Source organism: Grus americana, chromosome 4, assembly GCF_028858705.1.
Source record: "Grus americana isolate bGruAme1 chromosome 4, bGruAme1.mat, whole genome shotgun sequence".
Taxonomy (NCBI): Eukaryota; Metazoa; Chordata; class Aves; order Gruiformes; family Gruidae; genus Grus; species Grus americana.
In genome coordinates, this window is record NC_072855.1 from 63,735,026 (window position 1) to 63,756,181 (window position 21,156).

General features: G+C 42.3%; 1 protein-coding gene across 7 annotated transcripts in view; it reads left to right on the forward strand.

The window, feature by feature from the left end:
- ARHGAP24 (Rho GTPase activating protein 24) overlaps nt 1–21,156 on the forward strand; it is a 230,871-nt gene that overhangs the window by 189,994 nt on the left and 19,721 nt on the right. For 5 of the 7 annotated variants that reach the window (XM_054825404.1, XM_054825409.1, XM_054825407.1 and 2 more), the window contains 2 exons: nt 4,654–4,776; nt 17,401–17,608. In XM_054825404.1, coding sequence (XP_054681379.1) covers nt 4,654–4,776; nt 17,401–17,608 — 331 coding nt within the window. Of the gene's footprint in view, nt 1–4,653; nt 4,777–7,691; nt 9,099–17,400; nt 17,609–21,156 lie in introns of those variants that run through there. The other 2 variants (XM_054825405.1, XM_054825411.1) reach the window with 2 other exon arrangements.

The window sequence follows — 21,156 nt, forward strand, 5'->3', positions numbered from 1 at the left end:
GTGTTTCCTGTACTGGGGACCCCAGAGCTGGATGCAGTACTCCAAGTGGAGTCTCATGAGAGTGGAGTAAAGGGGCAGAATCACCTCCCTTGACCTTCTGGTCACGCTTCTTTTGATGCAGCCCAGGATGTAGTTGGCTTTCTGGGCTGCAAGTGCACACTGCCAGCTCATGTTGAGCTTTTCATCCACCAACACCCCCAAGTCCTTCTCCTCGGGGCTGCTCTCAATTCATTCTCCGCCTAGCATGTAGTTGTGCTTTTGATTGTGCCAACCCATGTGCAGGACCTTGCACTTGGCCTTGCTGAACTTCATGCAGTTTGCATCAGCCCACCTCTCCAGCCTGTCATGGTCCCTCTGGATGGCATCCCTTCCCTCCAGTGTGTCGACCACACTACACAGGTTGACATTGTTGGCAAACTTGCTGAGGGTGCACTTGATCCCACTGTCCATCTGTTGCACTTGTCCCACTGTTGCCAACAAAGATGTTAAACAGTGCTGGTCCCTATACAGACCCCTGAGGAACATCACTTGTCATTGGTCTCCGCTTGGACATGGAACCGTTGACTGCAACTCTTTCAGTGTGACCATCCAGTCACTTCCTTGTCCACCAAGTGGTCCATCTGTCAAATCCATGTCTCTCCAATTTAGACACAAGGATATCATGTGGGACAGTGTCAAATGCTTTGCACAAGTCCAGGTAGATGATGTCGGTTGCTCTTCCCGTATCCACCAAGACTGTAACCCCGTCATAGAAGGCCACCAAATTTGTCAGGCACAAGTCGCCCTTAGTGAAGCCGTGTTGACTGTCACCAATCACCTCCTTATTTTCCATGTGCCAGGAGGATCTGCTCCATGATCTTTCCAGGCACAGATGTGAGACTGACCAGCTTGCAGTTCTCCAGGTCTTCCTTTTTTCCCTTTTTGAAAATGGGGGTTATGTTTCCTCTTTTCCAGTCGGTGGGAACTTCATGTCAGTGGACTGCCACAACTTCTCAAATATGACGGAGAGTGGCATAGCCACTTTGTCCTCCAGTTCCTTCAGGACCCATGGATGCATCTCATCAGGTCCCATGGATTTGTGCACCTTCAGGTTCCTTAGATGGTCTCAAACCTGATCTTCTCCTTCATTCTTCCAGTCCCTGCCTTTGCCTTCTGTGACTTGGGTAGTGTGGCTAGAGCACTTGCCAGCGAAGATTGAGGCAACAAAGTCATTGAGTATCTCAGCCTTCTCCATATCCTGGGTAACCAGGTCTCCCATTTTATTCTGGAGGGGGCCTGCATTTTCCCTTGTCTCGTTTTATCACTGACCTGCCTATAGAAGCTTTTCGTGTTGCCCTTGGTGTCCCTGGCCAGATTTACTTCTGTCAGGGCTTTGGTTTTCCTAACCTGATCCCTGGCTGCTCAGACAATTTCTCTGTATTTCTCCCAGGCTACCTGCCCTTGCTTCCACCCTCTGTAGGCTTCCTTTTTCTGTTTGTTTGTCCAGGAGCTCCTTGTTCATCCATGCAGGCCTCCTGGTGTTTTTGCCTGAGTTTATTTTTGCTGGGACGCATTGCTCCTGTCTATAGAGTTCCTCATCTGCTTGGTCTTCCTGGTTGGGTGGCCTGTAGCAGATCCACACTACATCGTCCCCTGTCTCTGTGCTCCCTCTAATCCTGACCCATAAGCTCTAGGTTGGCTCCTCATCCATCCCCAGGTGGAGCTCCCTGCACTCCAGGTGGAGCTCCCTGCACTCCAGGTGGTCATTGACATAGAGAGTCACACTCCCTCCTCATCTCCCCTGCCTGTCCTTCCTGAAGAGCCTGTATCCTTCCATCCCAACACTCCAGTCATAGGAGCCATCCCACCACATCTCTGTGATGCTAATGAGATCATAGCCCCGCAGGCGTGCGCACGTCTCCAGCTCCTCTTGTTTATTCCCCATGCTATGTACGTTTGCATAGAGGCATTTCAGTTGGGCTCCTGATGAAGCTGACTGACTGGCTGGAGTGGCTGGAATTCCTTTCAGGTATTTCACCAGTGTTTCCCTGTTGGCTCCTTTTACCTCAGAAGCCCCTGGCTCATCTCTGTCAGACTTCAAGTGTGCTGCAGTGTATCCAGCATGTCTCTGAGCAACAGGCTGAGAGCTCTTACTAGCACCCTGTCCCTCTGACCTTGGCATCTCATCCCACAGCTTGTCACAGGCAAGCCTGATATTATCCCCCTCCCCCTTCAAGCCTAGTTTAAAGCTCTCCTGAGCAAAGACTCTCTTCTCCCTTTGAGAAAGGTGAATCCCATCAGAGGCCATCAAGCCTGGTGCTGTGTAGGCCGTCCTGTTATCGAAAAACCCCAGAATGTTACGGTGAACTATCTAGACGTGTGGGATTAATCCAGTTTATCATCTGGAGAACACCCTTTAATTTGTCATAACATGATAACTGAGTAAATCTCACATAATCAGCTGAATTTAAATATGCAGGCTATTAAAAGAATATGGAGCGATCTGACGGACACCCAAGAGAAGGACCATCACTTGGCTATGGCTGTTATCTTTTTTGTTGTTTCTTTAGTAAGAAAATCAGGTCACCTCTAGTTATATTCCTGAATCTGATACGCATTTTGTGTGAACACATCTTTTTGTTCTTTTTGTGTATGGTACCTTACAGGATTCTGGTCCATTGAAAAAAAAAAAAGAAGCTGCTACTGTACAATATGATAGTATAAATATTTAATTTTTACAGCCACAAAAAGGGTGCAACTGTGTTGCATGCTTTTTCTCTGTACTGTATTTGTTACTATTATATTTAATAGCTGTGACAATATATTGAGGCTTTCTGATTGTATCTTTATTTTGGCGTCTTTTCAGGATGAGAACTCCAGATGATATGTAAAATATGCCAGTTCAAGTAGACAGTATCATGCTTGAGTGAGACAGATCTGTTCTCTGGTTAGGTCAAGGTGGCTATGTAAAAGGTAGAGATGGAGAGTAAATTACCAGGGCCTGACTGTGCACTTTCTGCCTGGTAGGGTTGATGTGGAACGCTACTATTTGGGATACTAATGCTTCCCACTCCCCATACCCTCATCTTCCACTTCTTGAAAGGTAAAAATGATGGAACATAGCATAGAAGTAAGACCTATGTTTTGTACCAATTGTTATGCCAGTCACTGAAAAGATTCCAAAAAAATACAATGCAGTTTAGCTTATGCTGATAATTCTCTAGTATTGGTGCTTAAAATAAGTTCATCCCTACCTTTCAACTATGTCTTAGAAAAAAAGTAGTGTTCTTCAGCCTTTTAAACTGTGGTATAGTACAATTGTATTGTACTTCAAGTTGTTGCATTACTTCTTTGAATGCCTTTTTGGGAACATATGGTATATGAATGACTGTATTTTGACTGTAGAAAACCAGAGTCTCTCTTTATCTCCAAGTTCAAGTTTAAGTTTTGAGTAATGATGTAAACCTTATGAATAAGTCTTCAGTAGAATCTGCCCGTGTCTGAGAAAATCTGGCTTTTGTGTTTGCCAAGTTTCAATTAAGTCCCTTTCACAGTTGTGTGTCCTAATTCTGTAAAGTGTGGACTATACAACTAGGTTCATTCAGAACTTTTGAGCCAGGAAGTTGTGGTTGGGTTTTCTAGCCCTTAAGAAATTTCTCTTTAGAAACCGAGCTGCTCCAATGTCCAGCACTGAGCATGGCACTCTTCAGAAGACCTTCCAGGAGCAGTATTGCTGCTGTAATGAACAGAGATATTTACTTTAGATATGACTAGAATCAAGAAGTAAGGATGGAAGAAGCTGGAAAGAGATGAACACAGAACTCACAGGATTTCTAGGTGCATCGCGTTTGTGCATGAAGTGTATATGCGTGCCCTTGGCTCAGTGAAAGGGCTTCAAAATGTCTGGTGCTGTCTTTCTGGAAGGGTTTGGTCCTTCTGCAGTGCTGGGAAGGTGGTTTGAATCTGCATGTGCTCTTGCACTAATACAGTACCCATGAGGATGGAGGTGAAGCAGTACCACAAGTGTGAAAACTCGAAGCTGTGGCAAGCCAAGTTCTGGTTTTGACCTTCTTAGTTTTGGCCCATCCTTTAAACAAAGGATAATAAGGCAGTGTGTTCTCTCTTAATCTAATCATCATCAGACCCGTCCAAGGCAGTGGGTTGTACCATGTCAGCTGCTAGCATCGGCTGCCTTCTCCTTAGAGATTCACAGCAACACTTGGGTGTATCAAATGTCATTGCCATGAATGTGATACATTGTGTCCCTGAAAATAAAAATGGAGTCATCCCCACTTGTTCAAAGCACGATTATCTCTCTCTGCATTTATTCTCTCTGTCATGGTACAGTAACTGCTGCAAAATTTCCAGTGCGTATATCAAGTTACAGATTAGTGCAGGCCCCTGTGGTTCTTGGAACGGCATGGGGCTGGTTTTGTTTACTGATGACATTTATCCTCTCATTTCCTTTTGGAAGCGTGTCAGCTTCTCACTGTCTGATGGGGAATGTACTTACAGGACCTTCTTTTCATGCCATGTCTGACAATAACCACTCCACCGCATAGTATCCATGTCTGCGTGCTATGGAGCCACTGTTTCTGCTTTCAGCAGTCTGGCAGGAACTTGGCTGGGCCGGAAAGCAAAAGGATTTCTAAGTGCAATTATCTTCTCTTGCAGGAGGAGACCGAGAGCGGATGACAGCTAATCATGAGACGTACCTTCTTATGGCGAGCACGCAGAATGACATGGAGGATTGGGTGAAATCCATTCGCAGGGTTATATGGGCGCCATTTGGAGGAGGTGAGTCAGTGAGGGAACATGCAAGGCTCCCAGATACACAAAGGCACATAAGGGTTCTTCTGTCATCTCAGCCACAGCCAGAGTTTTGAAGTGAAGAGGAAGAGAATGGTCTAGATCTTTAAAAAAAAGTGGAGTAAACCCTTTGTTTTCACTTGCAATGCAGCTACCAGGCATGTTCCATGCAGAGGGCTCAATTAAAAGACTTTAAACTGTCTGGAACCACTTCCTTGATGAGGATAGCACATGACAGCACATTACCAAGGCAAGGGGAAGTTTTCACAGAAGTTTGGTCTTCTAGGAAATCAGCTTTCCTGCAGGGAGAAGCAGGGTAATTCCTTTGGTCACCATCTAAAAGACAGTTCATGTGTTTCATAAATGCCTGTTGCAAGAAGTTGTCAGTGATTCTTCTGCAAGTGACAGCTAGGTCCAGTAACAGTATTACATAAAGCTACGCATTCCGATATAAGCCTCAGAATATTAGCACTAGAGTATAGGATAGATTCTTTTTCTTTTGATTGGCATACCCAATAATTTGAGTAGTACTGGATGAAAATTTACCATCGGATGTCTAGTTGTCTTTTTAAAAAGCTCTCATGTTGAATGGGCTGCAAATTATTGTCATCATTTTCATCATTATTATTCTGGTGATAATGTCTATGATAGTGTAATACAAGTATGATTGATATACTTGTACAAAATGTCAGTACGTTAATCATTCTGTTCCTTGGAGCTCTCAAATCTCCAAGTTCAGGGACAGAAATATTTTTCCACAGTGAAAGAGCACCTGTATTGCATCAGTCACTTTTTGGTCTTGTCAGGAAAAGTAAGTCAGGCAGGATTGTCTGTGCTGTTTCATGACAGAGAAACACAGTTATCACTGAAAACTGTGATTGCTGTCTGCAAATGTCTTTTTCTCAACTGCCAGGTAGACCACATGAAAGAGGATCAGAGGGACTGAAGGAAACTACCATTTTAAACAAAACTTTTCTTGTAAGCCACCCATCTTCCTTTGTGCTTTATTCAGGTCACACAGCTCTTAGGAGAAGGCTTTGGCCTCGCTGGTGGGCTGCGCTGAGGGACTTGGTCAGCTAGAGCCTGCCCGGTGACTCTTCAGACATGACTGTCTTCTCTTTGGCTCCTCCTGGGGAAACGTGCTCTGGGAAGATGGTCCTGAGCAGTCATTTCACTGGGATCTGGCCCTACACATTAATAAGTTGGCGCAGTCCTGGACCTGAGCATGTAGGTCTTATAGCAGGATGCTTAAAAACAAACTCCAAAACCCACAAAGTGAAAGGTTTGTCTTAAAAGGCGTGATCAATAGAGGCGTATTGAGTTGGTATGGGAGAGGGGAGGTGGGAGGAGCAGAGTCTTCTACAATTAGACTGGGTAAGAAATCTGCTTGTTTATATAGCACAAAGATTACCCATCCCCAACTTCCTCTTTGTAAAGGAGGCCTCATGTTGGGCTCTTTGGTGTTCTCTTACTCCAGTCCAGTAGCAGCATAAGCTACTGTGTCAATAATAAATTTGGGGGCATAACAGAACTGGGTTTTTCGAAGAGTATCTTTGTAGTTTTTTGCACTTGGCTTCCAGCACCACAAAGTCTTTCTGTGGCAAATAATGTGGAAAGGCAACCTTGCAGTTCTTCTGCAAGTGGAGATGTGTTGACATTTTACAGGCAGGGAGCTGAGATTAGGTGAAACCCCATTTCTAGCCCAAGTCCATGCACAGAGCTATGAATAGAAACCAAATCTCCTGAGTCCTGACCTTATACTTTCTTCACCAGCCCCTCATTTGCTTTTATAGGGCAGAGCTATTTCTGGTTTACAGCTGGGAATCCTTCCAACCACCATGAAAATTCTCAGGACACCACCATTATTTAGTGTTGTAGGAATGTTTAATGCCAATTACTGAGGGAAGCACCTCACTGAAGACTTCACATGCTGATTTGCATAAAATAAGAGATGGGTGCAATCCTTGAATTACTGTTTAAATTCATTTGTAGTTAAAACACTTCTAAGCATGTTCTTTTTGTTCTTCTTACTGGATTTCTTGAGCAAATACACTGACTCAGGGTTATTTGTATTGGGAAGCAAACAGTTAACTCCCTGGAAAACTTGAGAATAGATGGAACATGATTTTGAGTTTAGTGTTCACTGAGAAGGTTTGACCATGATAACAAGGCAAAAGCAGTATCGTGGGATGTGTCACCGTTAAGAATCATGCTTCTAGCATGTCCCCCATTTTATTAACTACTTGTAACTTAAGATGATAGTCTGAGCTATCTTAACAAGTCTTAATAAGCCCTATTAACTGTTCTGTAATTATGTGTGGCCGGACACACTCGTATTTTTATTATCCCTTGCTACATGGATGTTGCTACAGCTGCTTCAACAGTCTGACCCTTCTAAAGAAGGGCACTTTTGTCTTAAGTTGTCTAAGAGCCTGCCTTTATGAGCTGTAGCCACTGAAGTTAAAAGCCTCTTTATCTTTTACATTAGCTATAAACAAGATATAGAAAAGTTGCAGTCACATAATAATGACTAGCCAAACCCAAGTAATTACTTGCAACACATAATTATTTCAGACAGCTAATTGATCAAAACACTAGTTTTATATCAGCTTCCTAAATTTCAGTACTAGATGGTAAACCACAATAGTCTGGTGTCATACAAGTCAAGTGCCACTTTGGGTAACATATTTGAATTTTCTGGTTCTTTTAAGCATTGTAAGCAAGGTCTGTGTGTGTTGCGTGCACATGCAATGGATGTGTCTGACCCTTGGTGAGCCACTAATATTTGAAGTTTGTCTGGCAGTGGGAAAGGACTCCTGGTACCAGAGCAAGGAGTTCTGTAAATGATTAACCATATCATTAAATTGTTATTTGTTAACCTGTGCTAGAAAGAGAAGGCAGGAGGGCGGCAGGTGGGAATCTGCTACGGTGATCAGAAACAGCTTGGGTTTTGCACTGAAAGAGTAAGGTGACTGTGGAAAAATTTCTGAAAGGGAAAAGAAATGTAAATGAGCCAGGGCATGTAATGCCTGTTTGCACATGAAATTCCTTTCCTGATTAGATTAAAATGGCAATTTTTTACAGGAGGGAAAGAACTGAGCTTTAATTGCAGAGCTTGCAACTAAGGGGGAGGGAGGGGGCGAGAAGAAGGAGCATGAGCATTTTAGCAGGGGTAGTAGTGCAAGGTCTGGCACCTCCTGCAGGAGCCAGGCACAGCCTGCTTGGTTTTCAAGCTGCCGCACACGACAGCCGCCTGAAGTCAACTCAAAGTCACCCGGAGGAGCAGTCAAATCTGCGTTGCGGCGGCTCCCTCCTCTGCGTTGTTTCCCTGCACCTGCTGCTCGTGAGGGGCTGGCGCAGGCGGCAGTAGCAGCCGTGGCTGCCATTGCCAGGCGTGGGACCAGGAGGGAGCAAGCACACAGAGCATCCCCGTGTGGAGGCACGTATTCCTCAGCAGCTCCCCAGGATCCTGCCGGCAAAGATGCGCTGCTGCCGCATCTGACGCACCTCTCCCATGAGAGCTTCTGGTAGTTTGAAGGCAATAAAACAAGCGAGAAGCCCATGAGAACATCAGACGGGGAGCTGGGTATATAAAAGGCCTTTTGAAAGGAATCTCTTATGGACAGAGAGCCTTTTGGGTGAAGGGGCTGTTGTTTTTGCTTCTCGGTTGCAGAGATAAAAGGAGCCAGCGAGGAGTATCGTATCCTGGAGGATTCTTCAGTGGCCTTTTTGGTATTGTTCTTCCCTTTCCCCTTGTGCACTGCGAAGCGCTGACCTTTTCCTGTGGAATTGGAGTCTCTGCCACTCAACGCCCTGTTCCAGCTGGGAGGAAGAGGTCTTTCTCCCCCTCCGTCTGTGCAGGCACTTCTGTTTGAATGGAAGATACAGCTTTTTGCTGAAATTCTTTTGTTGTGACATTGCATAATAGACAGTTGTCTCGCCGCAGGAAATAAAAGAAACGAAAGGAAATAGACGGAAGGAAATTGTTCCCCAAAGCAAAATTGAAGCAGGGAAGAGAACATTAAAATCACTTCAAGCCCTACCCAAGATTTAGAAGACCACAAATCTCCCAGCTCCCGAGGAAAATACACTATTATAAAAACTCCTCAGCAGTCAGTAATGAGCAGTCGTGGTGTTTCGTCTGCATGCAGCTGGTAAAGGAAAGCATTGGAGGGACGTGGGGGCTCTGGCCTGTATGATGCCTGAAGACAGAAATGCTGGAGTCCGCAGCCCAGGTGCCTTAGCAGCAGCTCCTTTCATTCCTAAAACTACTTATAGGAGAATTAAGCGGTGTTTTAGTTTCCGTAAAGGTAGGTCCATTCTGTCGCTGTGTTCTGCTTAGCTAGTGAAGCCATGGTTTCTGAGAAGTCAAGGGGGCTGTGTGTGCAGGGGCAGATGAAGCTACTGAAACAAAAGGTATTAAACAATGCAGATGCCGGCATTCCATGAATGATTTATTTACTTCTTTGTTCATTTGTTTATAGCTGGCCAGCTGATACTGTCTCCTCTAAATAATAGCCCATGAAAGGGCTGCCTGAATGAGGTGGCTTGAGACAAGATTATTGTAGAGCCTCTGAGCAAAAATCAGTGAGAGCAGTGGAGTATCATACCTGTGATACTCTGAGTGAGTCGCCTATTTGTTCTGGCAAAACATCAGGGAAAAGAGTTTGGGTTTGCATTTTGTCTGTGTGGGAGGAGGGGGGAGACAAAAAGGAGCTAGGCAACATGATAAATGTGCATCTGTGCAGAAGACTTAAGTCCTTGGATGCAGAGATTTCTGATGGATTGAAATGTAGCCCTACAATGCAGCGTCCTATTGCAAGTGCTGCATTGCCACTTCATCCTGCTGCCCTGCAGCATACGTTTACCTTTCCACCTGCTGCATAGAGATGTTTAAAGCCAGTTTTCTTCTGCATTGCACGTACTCCTGTTGAAGCAGAGCATGGCAGTACTGAGGGGAGGAGGGCGAAGAGGAGGCTGGCTTTCAGAATATGTCAGCTGGAAGCGCTGGAAGGGAAACACATGTCTGAGAAAGAGATATGACAAGTGATGATAAGGTGCCATGGTGCTTGGGATAGGTGGGGAGAAACTACTTCTATGCCACAGACAAAAACTTTGTGTGGGGGAAGAGGAGAATATTGGTGCTGCCTTAAAAACTGTGCTGGACAGAGAAATCCAAGTAAGAGCGCTAAATTGTCATGTTGTTCTGAAGTGTGAAAAATTATATTGCACAGGGCTTATACAAATACCATCATCTTCATCTCCTGCTCCTCCCTAAACTGTTTGTCCATGCCGCCATTTGTCCTTTTGCAAGACCATGCATGCACTCAGTGGGATGTAGTGGTGTCATTGCTTTTGAGGGTTGTGTGCGCAGGCAGTCAGGGACGATGCCTTGAAATGAGGGATTGCAGCCAGTGAGACACTCACCGCAGAACTACAGCAGAGATCGGCTATCACCTGCAGCTGAGATAGCATTGAAAACTGTTTGCCCCCTGTGTCCCCCCTCCCCAAGGCCATCATTTCCCTTGGTTGCTGGGAGTTCAGTCCTTCTGGAGACTGGCCGGGAGGATGTGGATGTGTCTGTATGAAGTGTGCTAGTGCATTTCAAGGTGTCGGTGTGAATCAGAGCTGTCTGTGCCCTGTTTATACACTTAACTATTTAAGAAATGTTTGGAAGTTGAATAAATGATTAACTGATAATTTTGCAGACAGCTGCATTTGTGCCCAGGGTGCAGCCTTAGCTGCTCCAAGAAGAGCTTCAGCTGTTGATTCTTTCCCCATATGTTCTGACACAGAAACTTTTCATTTGTAAAACTCCCAAGTGAAGGTGCAGCACTTGGGCCAGAGGACAGAACGATGAAGGCCACGCTGCTAATTTTCTTTCCTCTACATATCATTTGTTTCAATTGCATATACACATTTTCTGTCAAGAAAGTTGTCACAAGGCTCCTAGATCCGAGCTGCAGAATGCTGGGTGCACATGTTTGGCTAGGTTTGTGTCCCACTGAAGTCAACAGAAAGATGAACATTAACTGGATTTTCAGTCAAGCCTTTACTATGGTTGCACAGGCAAATTAGGCTAACTACACTTGTCTTATTAATCAGCATACCAAATTCTTATAACTTCATTTGCAGATTGTATAGCTAAGTATAAAAAAAGGCAAAACTAGCCTTCTGCAAATCTACCCCATACTTGCATAAAGCAGATCAGTTAGTTCTAAGCTGTGCAACTCGATACAGAAAATAAAATTAGCAGGAAAAAACATTGGATAGTCATTGGAAGAACTACAAGGGAATCATGACATTGTATGTTTAGGTAGAGATACATCGTCATCTTCACTGATAATACAAGGTGTAGAACGCTTCCTGGAAATCCAGATCAAAGCTGCATTGTGATAGGCACCAAAACATTAAATGTCAGACCTCTTTGGAGGTCATGTCATAGGAGTAGTGCTCAGAGGGCAGCATCTGAACAGAGACAGAGCCAAGCATCTTTGAAATCCAAATTCGAGAAGATGCTCTCTGTTTAAGTACCACCACAGGAACCTCCTGAGAGCACATGCAGAGTAAGTGGAGAAAGCAATAACTGAGGGTAACTTTGCTGGCATGCAGTGGTGAGAACATTCAATAGCATGGTGAATTGGGGTGAGCAGTTTTGGAGGAGGAGGTGGCATGGGGCACAGAGAAATGACGCAGGCCCTGACGTGATTGACTATGGTAAGTTCCCAGTGATGTATATAAAATTGCCTCCCTTCCTTTCGATCCTGTAACTAGTTCTGCTCTTATTTCAGACTTGTTTTTTCTAAGCAATAACCTCTGGTGTTCAGCTGTGCTGAACTCCAGGGCAGGAGTTTATCCTACCATATCTACTGACTGTGGGGTAGGAGAAGGCTTGAAGAAAAAAGAAAGAAAATGAGTCAACAAAACTCCACCACTGCTGTTTTTTATGGGATTTTTTTCTCTCCTGTACATTACAAAATTTTGTAGAGAAGAAGAAAATACTCCCCTGCCTTTGATCCACTCAAAACAGCACTTAGTGTTGGGGAACAGCAAAACAGAAAGCTGATAAGAAATAATAATTTAAAGCTTCATATTAAGTGTTACGTTATCATGACAGCCACTTCTTTGTGTTATTCCAAGACCTTTGTTCCCAGCCCTGCTCTTGAAAGCCATTCACCTGATCTGTTATTTTCAGTCAATGAATTACTGATGTAGAATTGAGAGCTGCTTAAAATTCTTGTCCAGATCCTAAGATGAGATTCCTTTGACCTTAACTGATCCTTTCTGATCAGTATAGCCCATAAACTCAGAACTTGTTTTGGAAGGACAGAGATCCTCTGCTGCACATTGAGAGAACACACATACAGGAGTGGGCCCTCTATTGAAAACATCAGCCCTCTGTGCTTTACGCTGTCTGAAAATTATGCTATCATCATCTGAATTCCTGAGAGGTGGCTTGGGAAAGGCAGAAACCTTCTGGCTCGCTGAGTGTGCATGCTGTGGTTGAGCTAGAGCGGCAGGTGGGCTTTCTCAAGCTATTCCTTACAGAGTAAGGAGACAGAACTGCTGCCTAGATCTTTCTCCTTTTTTCTTACTGAATCAGAAGCTTGGAGTCAATAGACTTGAGATGTGACCTCTGCCTGTGTTCAATAGCTAAGGAAATGATTGACTAATAGCATTCTAAGATTTTAAAAACATACTCTAAGTGTGAATATGTACCGTGGAAAATACCACAGTGCTTTCATAACTCTTGAGTAGACATACACAGAATTTGGATATAGCACTGTAGTGTCTTTCATAAGCTTTATGGGTATCTGTTAGGCTTGGAAATCCAGTTTCTCAAAATGTTTACAAAACTTCTGCCACGGGAATGTTCTAGTTAATGAATAACCACTCGGTATGCCCTTTACTAGCATGTGATTTTCCTCTTTGATGTTATGCGTGATCTTGGCTTAATTGGATATAGCTTTAAAGACCTACAAGGGCCTCTCCGAAAAAGCAGTTCTGCTGATTAAATCTAATGACTGGTCAGAACTGGAATCCTGTACATTTCCCTTCCTACCGCCAGCTGTGGGGAAGCCAAGCTGCTGCCATTCTGAATCTCAAGGTTTCTTGTTGGTTTTGTTTGTTTCCCCTCTGGCACCCTATCCCAAGGATAAACCAAACTATAGGTCAGCACTTGTGCATCTGTGCGTTTCTGGGTTTTGGAGACATTGAGATTTTGGAGGAGATCTTGGATTTGGATTACAACATGAGTTATGAGGGCTTACCTTTATTTCCTTCTCCACAGAGGTGTTCTTACTTAGGTCCTGTTTACGTTTAAAAAAACAGCATGAGAAATTATCTCTGTGGCTTTGGTTATGTTGTAGTCTCCATAACTTGGACTGTCTCTTCCTTGCTTCTCTGTGAAGGAAATGCTAGTAGTTACCAGGTACAGGTGTAGTGTTCACTGTTGTTTGCTTCTGCCAACCACTAAGGTAACTGTATGTTTGCAACCACAATTCTTCACAGCATTGCCTTTGCTTCATCATAGTCAACATCTTAGGCTTTATAAACTATTAATCCGCAATATCTCTGTAGTAGTTAGTTGCGATGTAAGAGGGGATAAAAGCATTAGAAAGGGACAGTGGAATAAGGTGCACATTACAGGGCAGTGATCATGGCTTTTATTCCAAAAGAGTGAAAAACCTAACAGATACCAGAAAGATGATGAACAAGGTAGAAGTTATGACAACATGATGTGGAAGCAGAGTTGTCAAGTTTCTGCCACTTTTGCCCCTAGCAACAGAGTACTTTTTTCTATAAGGCATCAGCAAGTCTGTAACTTCAAGACAGTACTTATACAGGCTTAGCATAACCAATTCCTTTCATTCACTGCCTGGTGCAGTGTTCTGCATTTGTTAGGTGGAGGAAATACTTCCTTTGGAGAAGTTCAGCCTAGACTTTGAAACCAAACCAAGCCTGCCTGAGATGAATTCCAAAGCCAAACAAATTGGAGAATGCAGAGCACAGTAAATTGTGACTTCAAAAGCACTTCAAGGTTTGATGTGGTGATTTTCCATGAGACCTAGGTCTTAACTTTAGGTTATTACAAGGTATTGTCAGGCTCACCATGCTAACTATGAGCTTTCCAAAACTGAGTGTGAAGATCCTTGTGCCCGCGAGGTAGATACGGTATTATCGCCATTCATATAGATGGGGAGCCAAGTCCTTGAGGCTTTATCTGACATTCAAGGATGGTGGGGCATACACCTACCCCTCTGGCCATGAAGTATATATGTGGCCAGACTCACTGCAACTGTGTTCTGAGGATTGTGTAAGATCCAATCTGTCAGATCCGAAACAATTGCTGTAGTTATTCTGTCTCTCCTTCAGGCATTCCTAGCTATGTGTATTTTAAGAGTCTCAGTAAAAGTACCTTAATTTACAGTGTACGTTATTGCAGTCAGTAGTAGAAACAATTCAGTGTTTACACTCAAGGGACCAGAACTGGGAAATTTTAGGCTCTGATTTGGATTTTTTTTTTTCTTGATGCTGGTTACCTCTCCATCATATCAGGTTTTATTTTTCCTCAGATATAGGTATTTTTAAGGTTTTCTTCATTCACTACCTGAATACAGAACCAAGTTTGTCATATCCATTTAATATATGTCACCTTTTATATGTGAATCACTTCTTACTTTCTATGTGTCTTAAAAATTACTGTTTGACACTAGTTACAGACATCTTAATGCTTTATGGTTGCCACCTGTTTTCAATACATTCTGTGTTGTGGTGCATCAGCAATTTATAATATAGGAATGGGGTTTGTGCCCCAAAAAACCTCTCTTATTCTGATTTTATTTATTATCTATTTGACATGCTTTGAAAGCCAATTGTAAAATGAAGAAAAAAAAACCACCCAGTAACATCCCAAAAAATGTATTAATAGAAAGTGGTGTGTTTTGACTGTAGTGTCATTACTAATAGGACCTTCAGAGCAGTCTGGTAGGTTTGAGAACTTACTCTTTCCTCTCCAAATGCAAGCTGCAATATGCATATTACTGATTGAAGAATGTGAACATGGAGGGAAGTATAGCCAAAAGGATAAAGCTTATTCATACTCTCAGTAGGCATGAGTTGTAATCGTACATCATGTAATTGGAATATCCTATCTTTACTGATTAATTTTGTTTGAAAAGAGGCATAAACTCTTGTGTTTAAAACCAAGAGATCTCTTGAGGTCTTGAAGGGGAGCTCAGACTGTATGTTCACAGGATAAACTGGAGTAGGATAGCCAAGTCCTACACCTAAGAAGGAGTAACTCTGGGGAAGGAGCTCTGCGGGAAGGGCCTGGGGGACAGTAAGCTGGACACCAGCCAGCAGTAGACCTGGCAGAAAAGAAGGTTTGACAGCAGTCTGGGCAGTATCAGCAGGAGCAGAGCCAGCAGAGGGAGGGAAGTGATTAACCCCTTCTACTCAGCATTTTTTGACCATATTGCAAATATAGTGTCCATTAAAAAAAAAAAAAAAAGACGGGGAGGGAGGGAGAGGTAAAACTGGAGGGAGTTGAGCAAAGGGCCACCAAGATGCTTGCAAGCTAGAACACACGCCCTTTGAGGAGAGACAGAGGAAGTGGGGCTTGTTCAGGCAGAAGAAGTGACAATTTTGGGGGCACTGAACAGCAGCTGCCTTATATATTAAGAAGGACTTTGAAATCCCCAAAATCCCATAATCACACAGATTCCTTAACTGACTTTCAGTGGACTTTCCTCCTTAATTCCACTACTTTCAGGAGGGTCTAGAAAATGGAGGGACTTGAGGATTTTCCTCCATGTTGACCAGCAGCAACCCTTAACTCAGACAAATACAAGAAACTCGAATTCATTTAATACTCCTGTCATCCCCATAGGCAGTTTGCAGGAGGTTAGGAAGAGTATGTAAGAATTAAGAAAACATACTTTAACTCCTCTCCCAACATGAAGAGGCTGAACTTTGCAGACACCAAATAGTCAACATCAGTCAGTATTCTTCTAAGCTTGACTCACTCCGAAATTTCAAAAATGTCTTCTTTAATTGCTAATTGTTGGGTTTTGGGTTTTGTACAGCATGAAAAATAGTGAGCTAATAAAGAGTGACCGTGTGATGTTCAGTCCCCTTTCCTACTGCTGGTTTTGGCATCCACAAGTGCGGGTACCATGGTAATCACAAAATATGTTGCTCTGCATCTCAGAATACTTTGTGGATGTCTTAGCTGGACATCAGTTACTGTCTCCAGTTATTTCCTGTGCTGCAATAAAAATAATTGCACTTAAATACAAACCCCAGATCTTCAGTATGGGTGACTGACAGCTTGCCATAACATCCTGGAGCATATGCAAAGCAACTTTCCCCCCTATAACTGAGGCATGAATTATCTTTCTTTTGTTGAAGGAAAAATGTATACATTGAAGGTTACCCTGAAGGATGTTTCAATCTGAATGCTGCCTTAGCTTGTGGTTAATTTCAGGTAATTGTAATTTATGGGTGAATGAAGTGTTTGGGCCAAAACCAAAAGCTGACTAGCTCAACTTCGGGCTTTCTTTAGAGAAAGCAAACCAAAACATACGGTTCTTGTTGAATATTTTAAAACCAGTAGGAACTGTGTGCTCAGTGAAGAGCACAGTTTGACTTACTGCTTTTTCTTTTCACTTTATAGTGTACGTAATTGGAAAAGGAGACTTCCAAGCATAGGTAGTTATTTGGTCTTTAGTTTCTGATCATGGCTGCCTTAGAACTTATTTATTGTCTTGCTATATAAAGAAACTGAAGTGCCTCGCTTCAGCCCCAATAGTATTCAAATGGTGGTCTCAAGAGATGGCTATGATGGCTGGCTCTGCGGTTTGAAAGGGAGAGGCAAAATAAGTTATGAAGAGTAGCTGTCTTTCCAGTGGTAGTGATTATATCCTCAGACCAGGGTTGAAGTTAATTCTGTCAAAAAAACCCTCCATGTTCTTCTGAGGTTAAGTCCAAATACAGGTTTCCTGCAGTTGATCTGACATATTTCACCTTTCGTGTCAGGATCTTTTTTCACACACAAAATTTATTCTTGCTAAAGCAGACAGTGATAATGCAATTGGTAATACGTTATAGGAATGTTTTTTGTTTATGTGTGAAAACTTAATTAATAATTTGGTTTAGTAGAAACAAAATTCTGAGTTATATTTATAAATTTTTTGCCCTCCGTGTGTAAAGGTAGTGTTTATATGCCATTGAAACTGATACAGGAACTATTTATTTTTTATAGATAATTAGGCATGAACCAAAGAAGGTGGAGATATGTATCTCTTTTGAATCAGAAGTTTTGTGACAGAAAATCCTATTTGTAGTATCTCTGTTTTCTCTGCTTATGGTCTGAAAAATCATTTACAGTATTTTATTTTCAGTAATGTTTTTGAGCATTGTTGTGAAATATGTCAGCATTGTATTTCCATGAAAGTATCAAAGGTGAAATTGAGCATTTTATTCTTAAGAGTAGGTTAATTGTCCATGCATTTAAATCACCTGTAAATTACATGGGTTGCAATAGAAGACATGGGCTCCTCAAATGTTTTTGTGAATCTCAACCACGTCACATGTCTCTTTTTCATGCAGGTATATTTGGCCAGAAGCTGGAAGATACTGTCCGATACGAAAAACGATATGGGAACCGCCTGGCTCCTATGTTGGTTGAACAGTGTGTGGATTTTATCCGACAGCGGGGGCTAAAGGAAGAAGGCCTTTTTCGACTACCTGGGCAGGCTAATCTTGTCAAGGAGTTGCAGGATGCATTTGACTGTGGAGAGAAGCCTTCTTTTGACAGGTAAAATCCTCCAGCTGTCCCCCACTCCCTGATGCCTAGACAGGACATGATCTGCTGTAAAACACGTGGCAGCAACAGATAGAATGAGATGGTTTTGTAGGTTTTTCTGTATGTTTCCTATTATCACTTTAAAATGTCTTCTCTTTTTTTTTTCTGACTTTGATGTCTGATTTCAAAGAGTTTCTGGAGAATTTCCATTTGTGAAAAGCTGGTTAGGAAAAGTATTGCTAATGGTTTGGCTTAATCAAAAATATCTGGATTGCCTTGATCTTAGTATCATTTGAAATACAGTGGTGATGCTGGCATTTAGTCAGTTCCAGAGAGGAAGAATTTCTCTTATCACCAATTTCAGTATGTTCTGTTACCTATAAAACTGACTGGAAGGGAAGTCTACTTTTATGTATTCCTTTATAATTTTGGGCCTTTGGTCTTAAAATAAAAGTTGCAATGACCATAATAACAAACCTATGTGGTTTTGAGGGTCCAGGTCCAATTTGTATTCCAATATTTATATGTATTTGTAAAACTAATGAGAATTTTCTGGGCCAAGGAAGAACCTAGTCCTGTTCACACAGCTGTGTATGATTTCAGTCCTTTGTAAGATTAATTTTTTCTGCGAGTTCAGCTCTCCTCCTATAAGCATTGATAGCAGTTGTCCATGTATTCAGAGTGTGCAATGAGAGAAACAGAACCAGTGGATTAGGAATGCCACGTAGCCTTTTTAACTCCAATCAGAATTAATATGATAGTAATGAAATTCCAATTCAAGAGACTGTTAAACAGTAGTTGTCCTCAGTGTGTGCCTTAAGTGACATCCGAAACACACCTCCAAAATGGAATCGGGACACTTCAGTTGAGGGTGTAATGTGAATTAGGAGGAAGAGGCAGGTTACATTTATTTTGTGGGACCTTTGACTGATAGCAATGCAAGCAACAGGAAGGAAAGCATAGATTGATCTTTTAGTGCAAAAACATGCCATGATATGAACCCGATTGCTGGAAATCATTTACCTCCCTTCCTCCCTTCCCTATTCCTATGAAGTGAGCAAATTTGTTATGCATGAACGTATGTGTATCACAGACGCACAAAGGCAGACATCTGTAATGCTGTTTTATCTCCAACGGCTTTCTCAGTCCTGACCCTTACTTCAAGAAATGTCGAGAATTTATAATGCTCTGGAAAAGTCAATTGTCTTCCTATGTGGTTTATTAGTTTCTCACCAGAAGGTGAGAGTTAGGATAATTGACCAGAAAATAGCTTTAAGGAGCCAGAGGACTGCGGGAAGTGACAGTGTTAGCTGATAAACGTTTGTAGTACACTCATTGATTGGGTAACTTCTTTAAAAATGGTGAAGTAGCATCCATTGGGTATGTTTTCCTTACTTGGACATCAAGATAAATATTACAGGTCATGTCTCTGGCACAGCCTCTACCAGAGATACAAGTAGGCGCATGGCAGAAACGAAAGGTTCTTTTTTCCGTGCCTGTAAGCCAAATAATTGTGGAGGAAATGCTTAAGAAAACAACCCACCCTCAAACTCCAGGAAGACTATGTACTGAGCACCCCACTGAGAGGTACAGCTTGAAAGAGGTGTACAAGTTCTATCTGTTTAAAACAAATGAGACCAAGGCTCAGCTGCTTTTTTTTTTTTTTTTTTTTTTTTTTCAAGGCTATCTAGCAACATCTGTAGCACGCACTAATGAGCCCCAGGAACAGGCATGCTAGCTGAGCTTTAGCAGAAGAAATGGAGAAGAGATTTTACATGCTACTGCTGTGAAGAAGGCACATAATCTCTACTGTAGCAATTAGAAACATCAGCAGGAGTTGCCTATAAATTGCTGGTCCTGCAGTTCTGCTTCTGAAGCTTGGAATTTATAGAACACTGACCTTGTATATCCATGTGTCTTGTTGTGAAGGGTACTTTTTCACATTTGAGTTTGGAGAGTTGTGATTTTGGTATAGCAATGGTCCAGAAGTCAGACAGACATAAATTCTGTTCTGATACCTGCCATTGTTTCCATTGGGCATCTACTTTTTTCCTCCAACCTTTTATTCCATTTGCAAAATTTTGAGGCGACGTTCATTTCACAGTGTTTATAGAGTGCCTATGTGATTTTGGGGTAACTTTTTTTTTCATTGTGCTGAACAGCAGCACAGTCTCCAGGTTTGATGCAACCTGTTTGACAAGTTGAGCTCTTGGAAAGTGGCCACAATATGAAAAGTTGCTGTAGAGAAAAGAAAAAAATATATACGTTAGGGGTCTGTGCTTACTTTCTCTCATGAGCCTTCAGGTCAAGTGTTTAATCTCTAATTATGTTATTGCTAGTCGAAAGTCCACTGGTGCAAAATCTAGCTCGGTTCTGTTTATTCATTTACATTTTGCCCATTCTCATACATCAATAATAATAAAGATGTGTGCAGTTAGAGCTGAGCTGGTGTTTTTGTTGATGGGACACGAAACACAATGGAATCCAGGTCACGCTTCTGTAGTGATGCTGGGTCACCGGCTCTGACTGGGAGAAAGACTAGCTGCTGTTATCAGTGTTGGAACTAATACAAAGAGCTGATGTTTGAGGAGTTTGGCATTTTTCATACTGGCATTTTTTCTCTGTATCAGTGCACATAAGTCAAACAAAGACTTTAGAACAAGTGAAAGTGTTTTGAAATGTATGCGTAGGTTTGTGTATATGTTTGTGTGAGAAATTATTATTAAATAATCCTATTTATGCTTTCTTAGCTAATTCAGTAAAATACGTAACTTGTAGAATTAAATGCAAAAACAAAGGTAAGATCATACAGCCATGATTAAGTACTCCTTTAAAACATCATCTTTGTTTTAAGATGGTTGTACCATCTTAAAACACCTTACAGCTGCTGGGAGATGGAGTTCAAAGGCACAGATCTGCTCTTTTGCCCAGAGTTCAGCTGCTGTCCACGGTTCTGTGGAGACCCTCCTCTCTTGCATTCCTATCCGCGTCCCTTTGGCAAAGACCACAGAACGAATGCAAGCAGAACAAATGTGGCACATTTGAAAGAAGAAGTAAAATAGCTTTGCTCAAAAGAAAATGCAGCCATGTTTTGAAACATAAAACTGGTTTTATAAATGGTAGCTCTCACATGAGTTAGCAGCTGGATGTTCCAATACTTAAGTCAGTTATAAAAACGCAGAGTGCATCCAGGACAAGTCGGAGAGTGGCAAAAACCTTCATGTATTAATTTGACCTTGATCTTGTAGTTGGATAAGATGTTGCTGGAGAATCGTGAGCTTTGTGTATGACAGTGGAACCAGTATTTGAAATTTCTCAAACTCACAGAATGAGAAACCCCAGTATCTGATCTGAAACATCAAATACCCCACCCCACCTAGTATGAAAACTGGAACATCAGCATTTCTCACAGTCTTGGAAAGGGGAGGTACAGCTGCTGCAACTGAAAACTGCTGAGGCCTTTTGTGTGAAGAAAGAAAAACACAATTGAAAATTGTATGTCAGTTTAAAAACAAAAATCAATAAAACCCTCGCTCCCTCTGTATGTATCTGCACATATT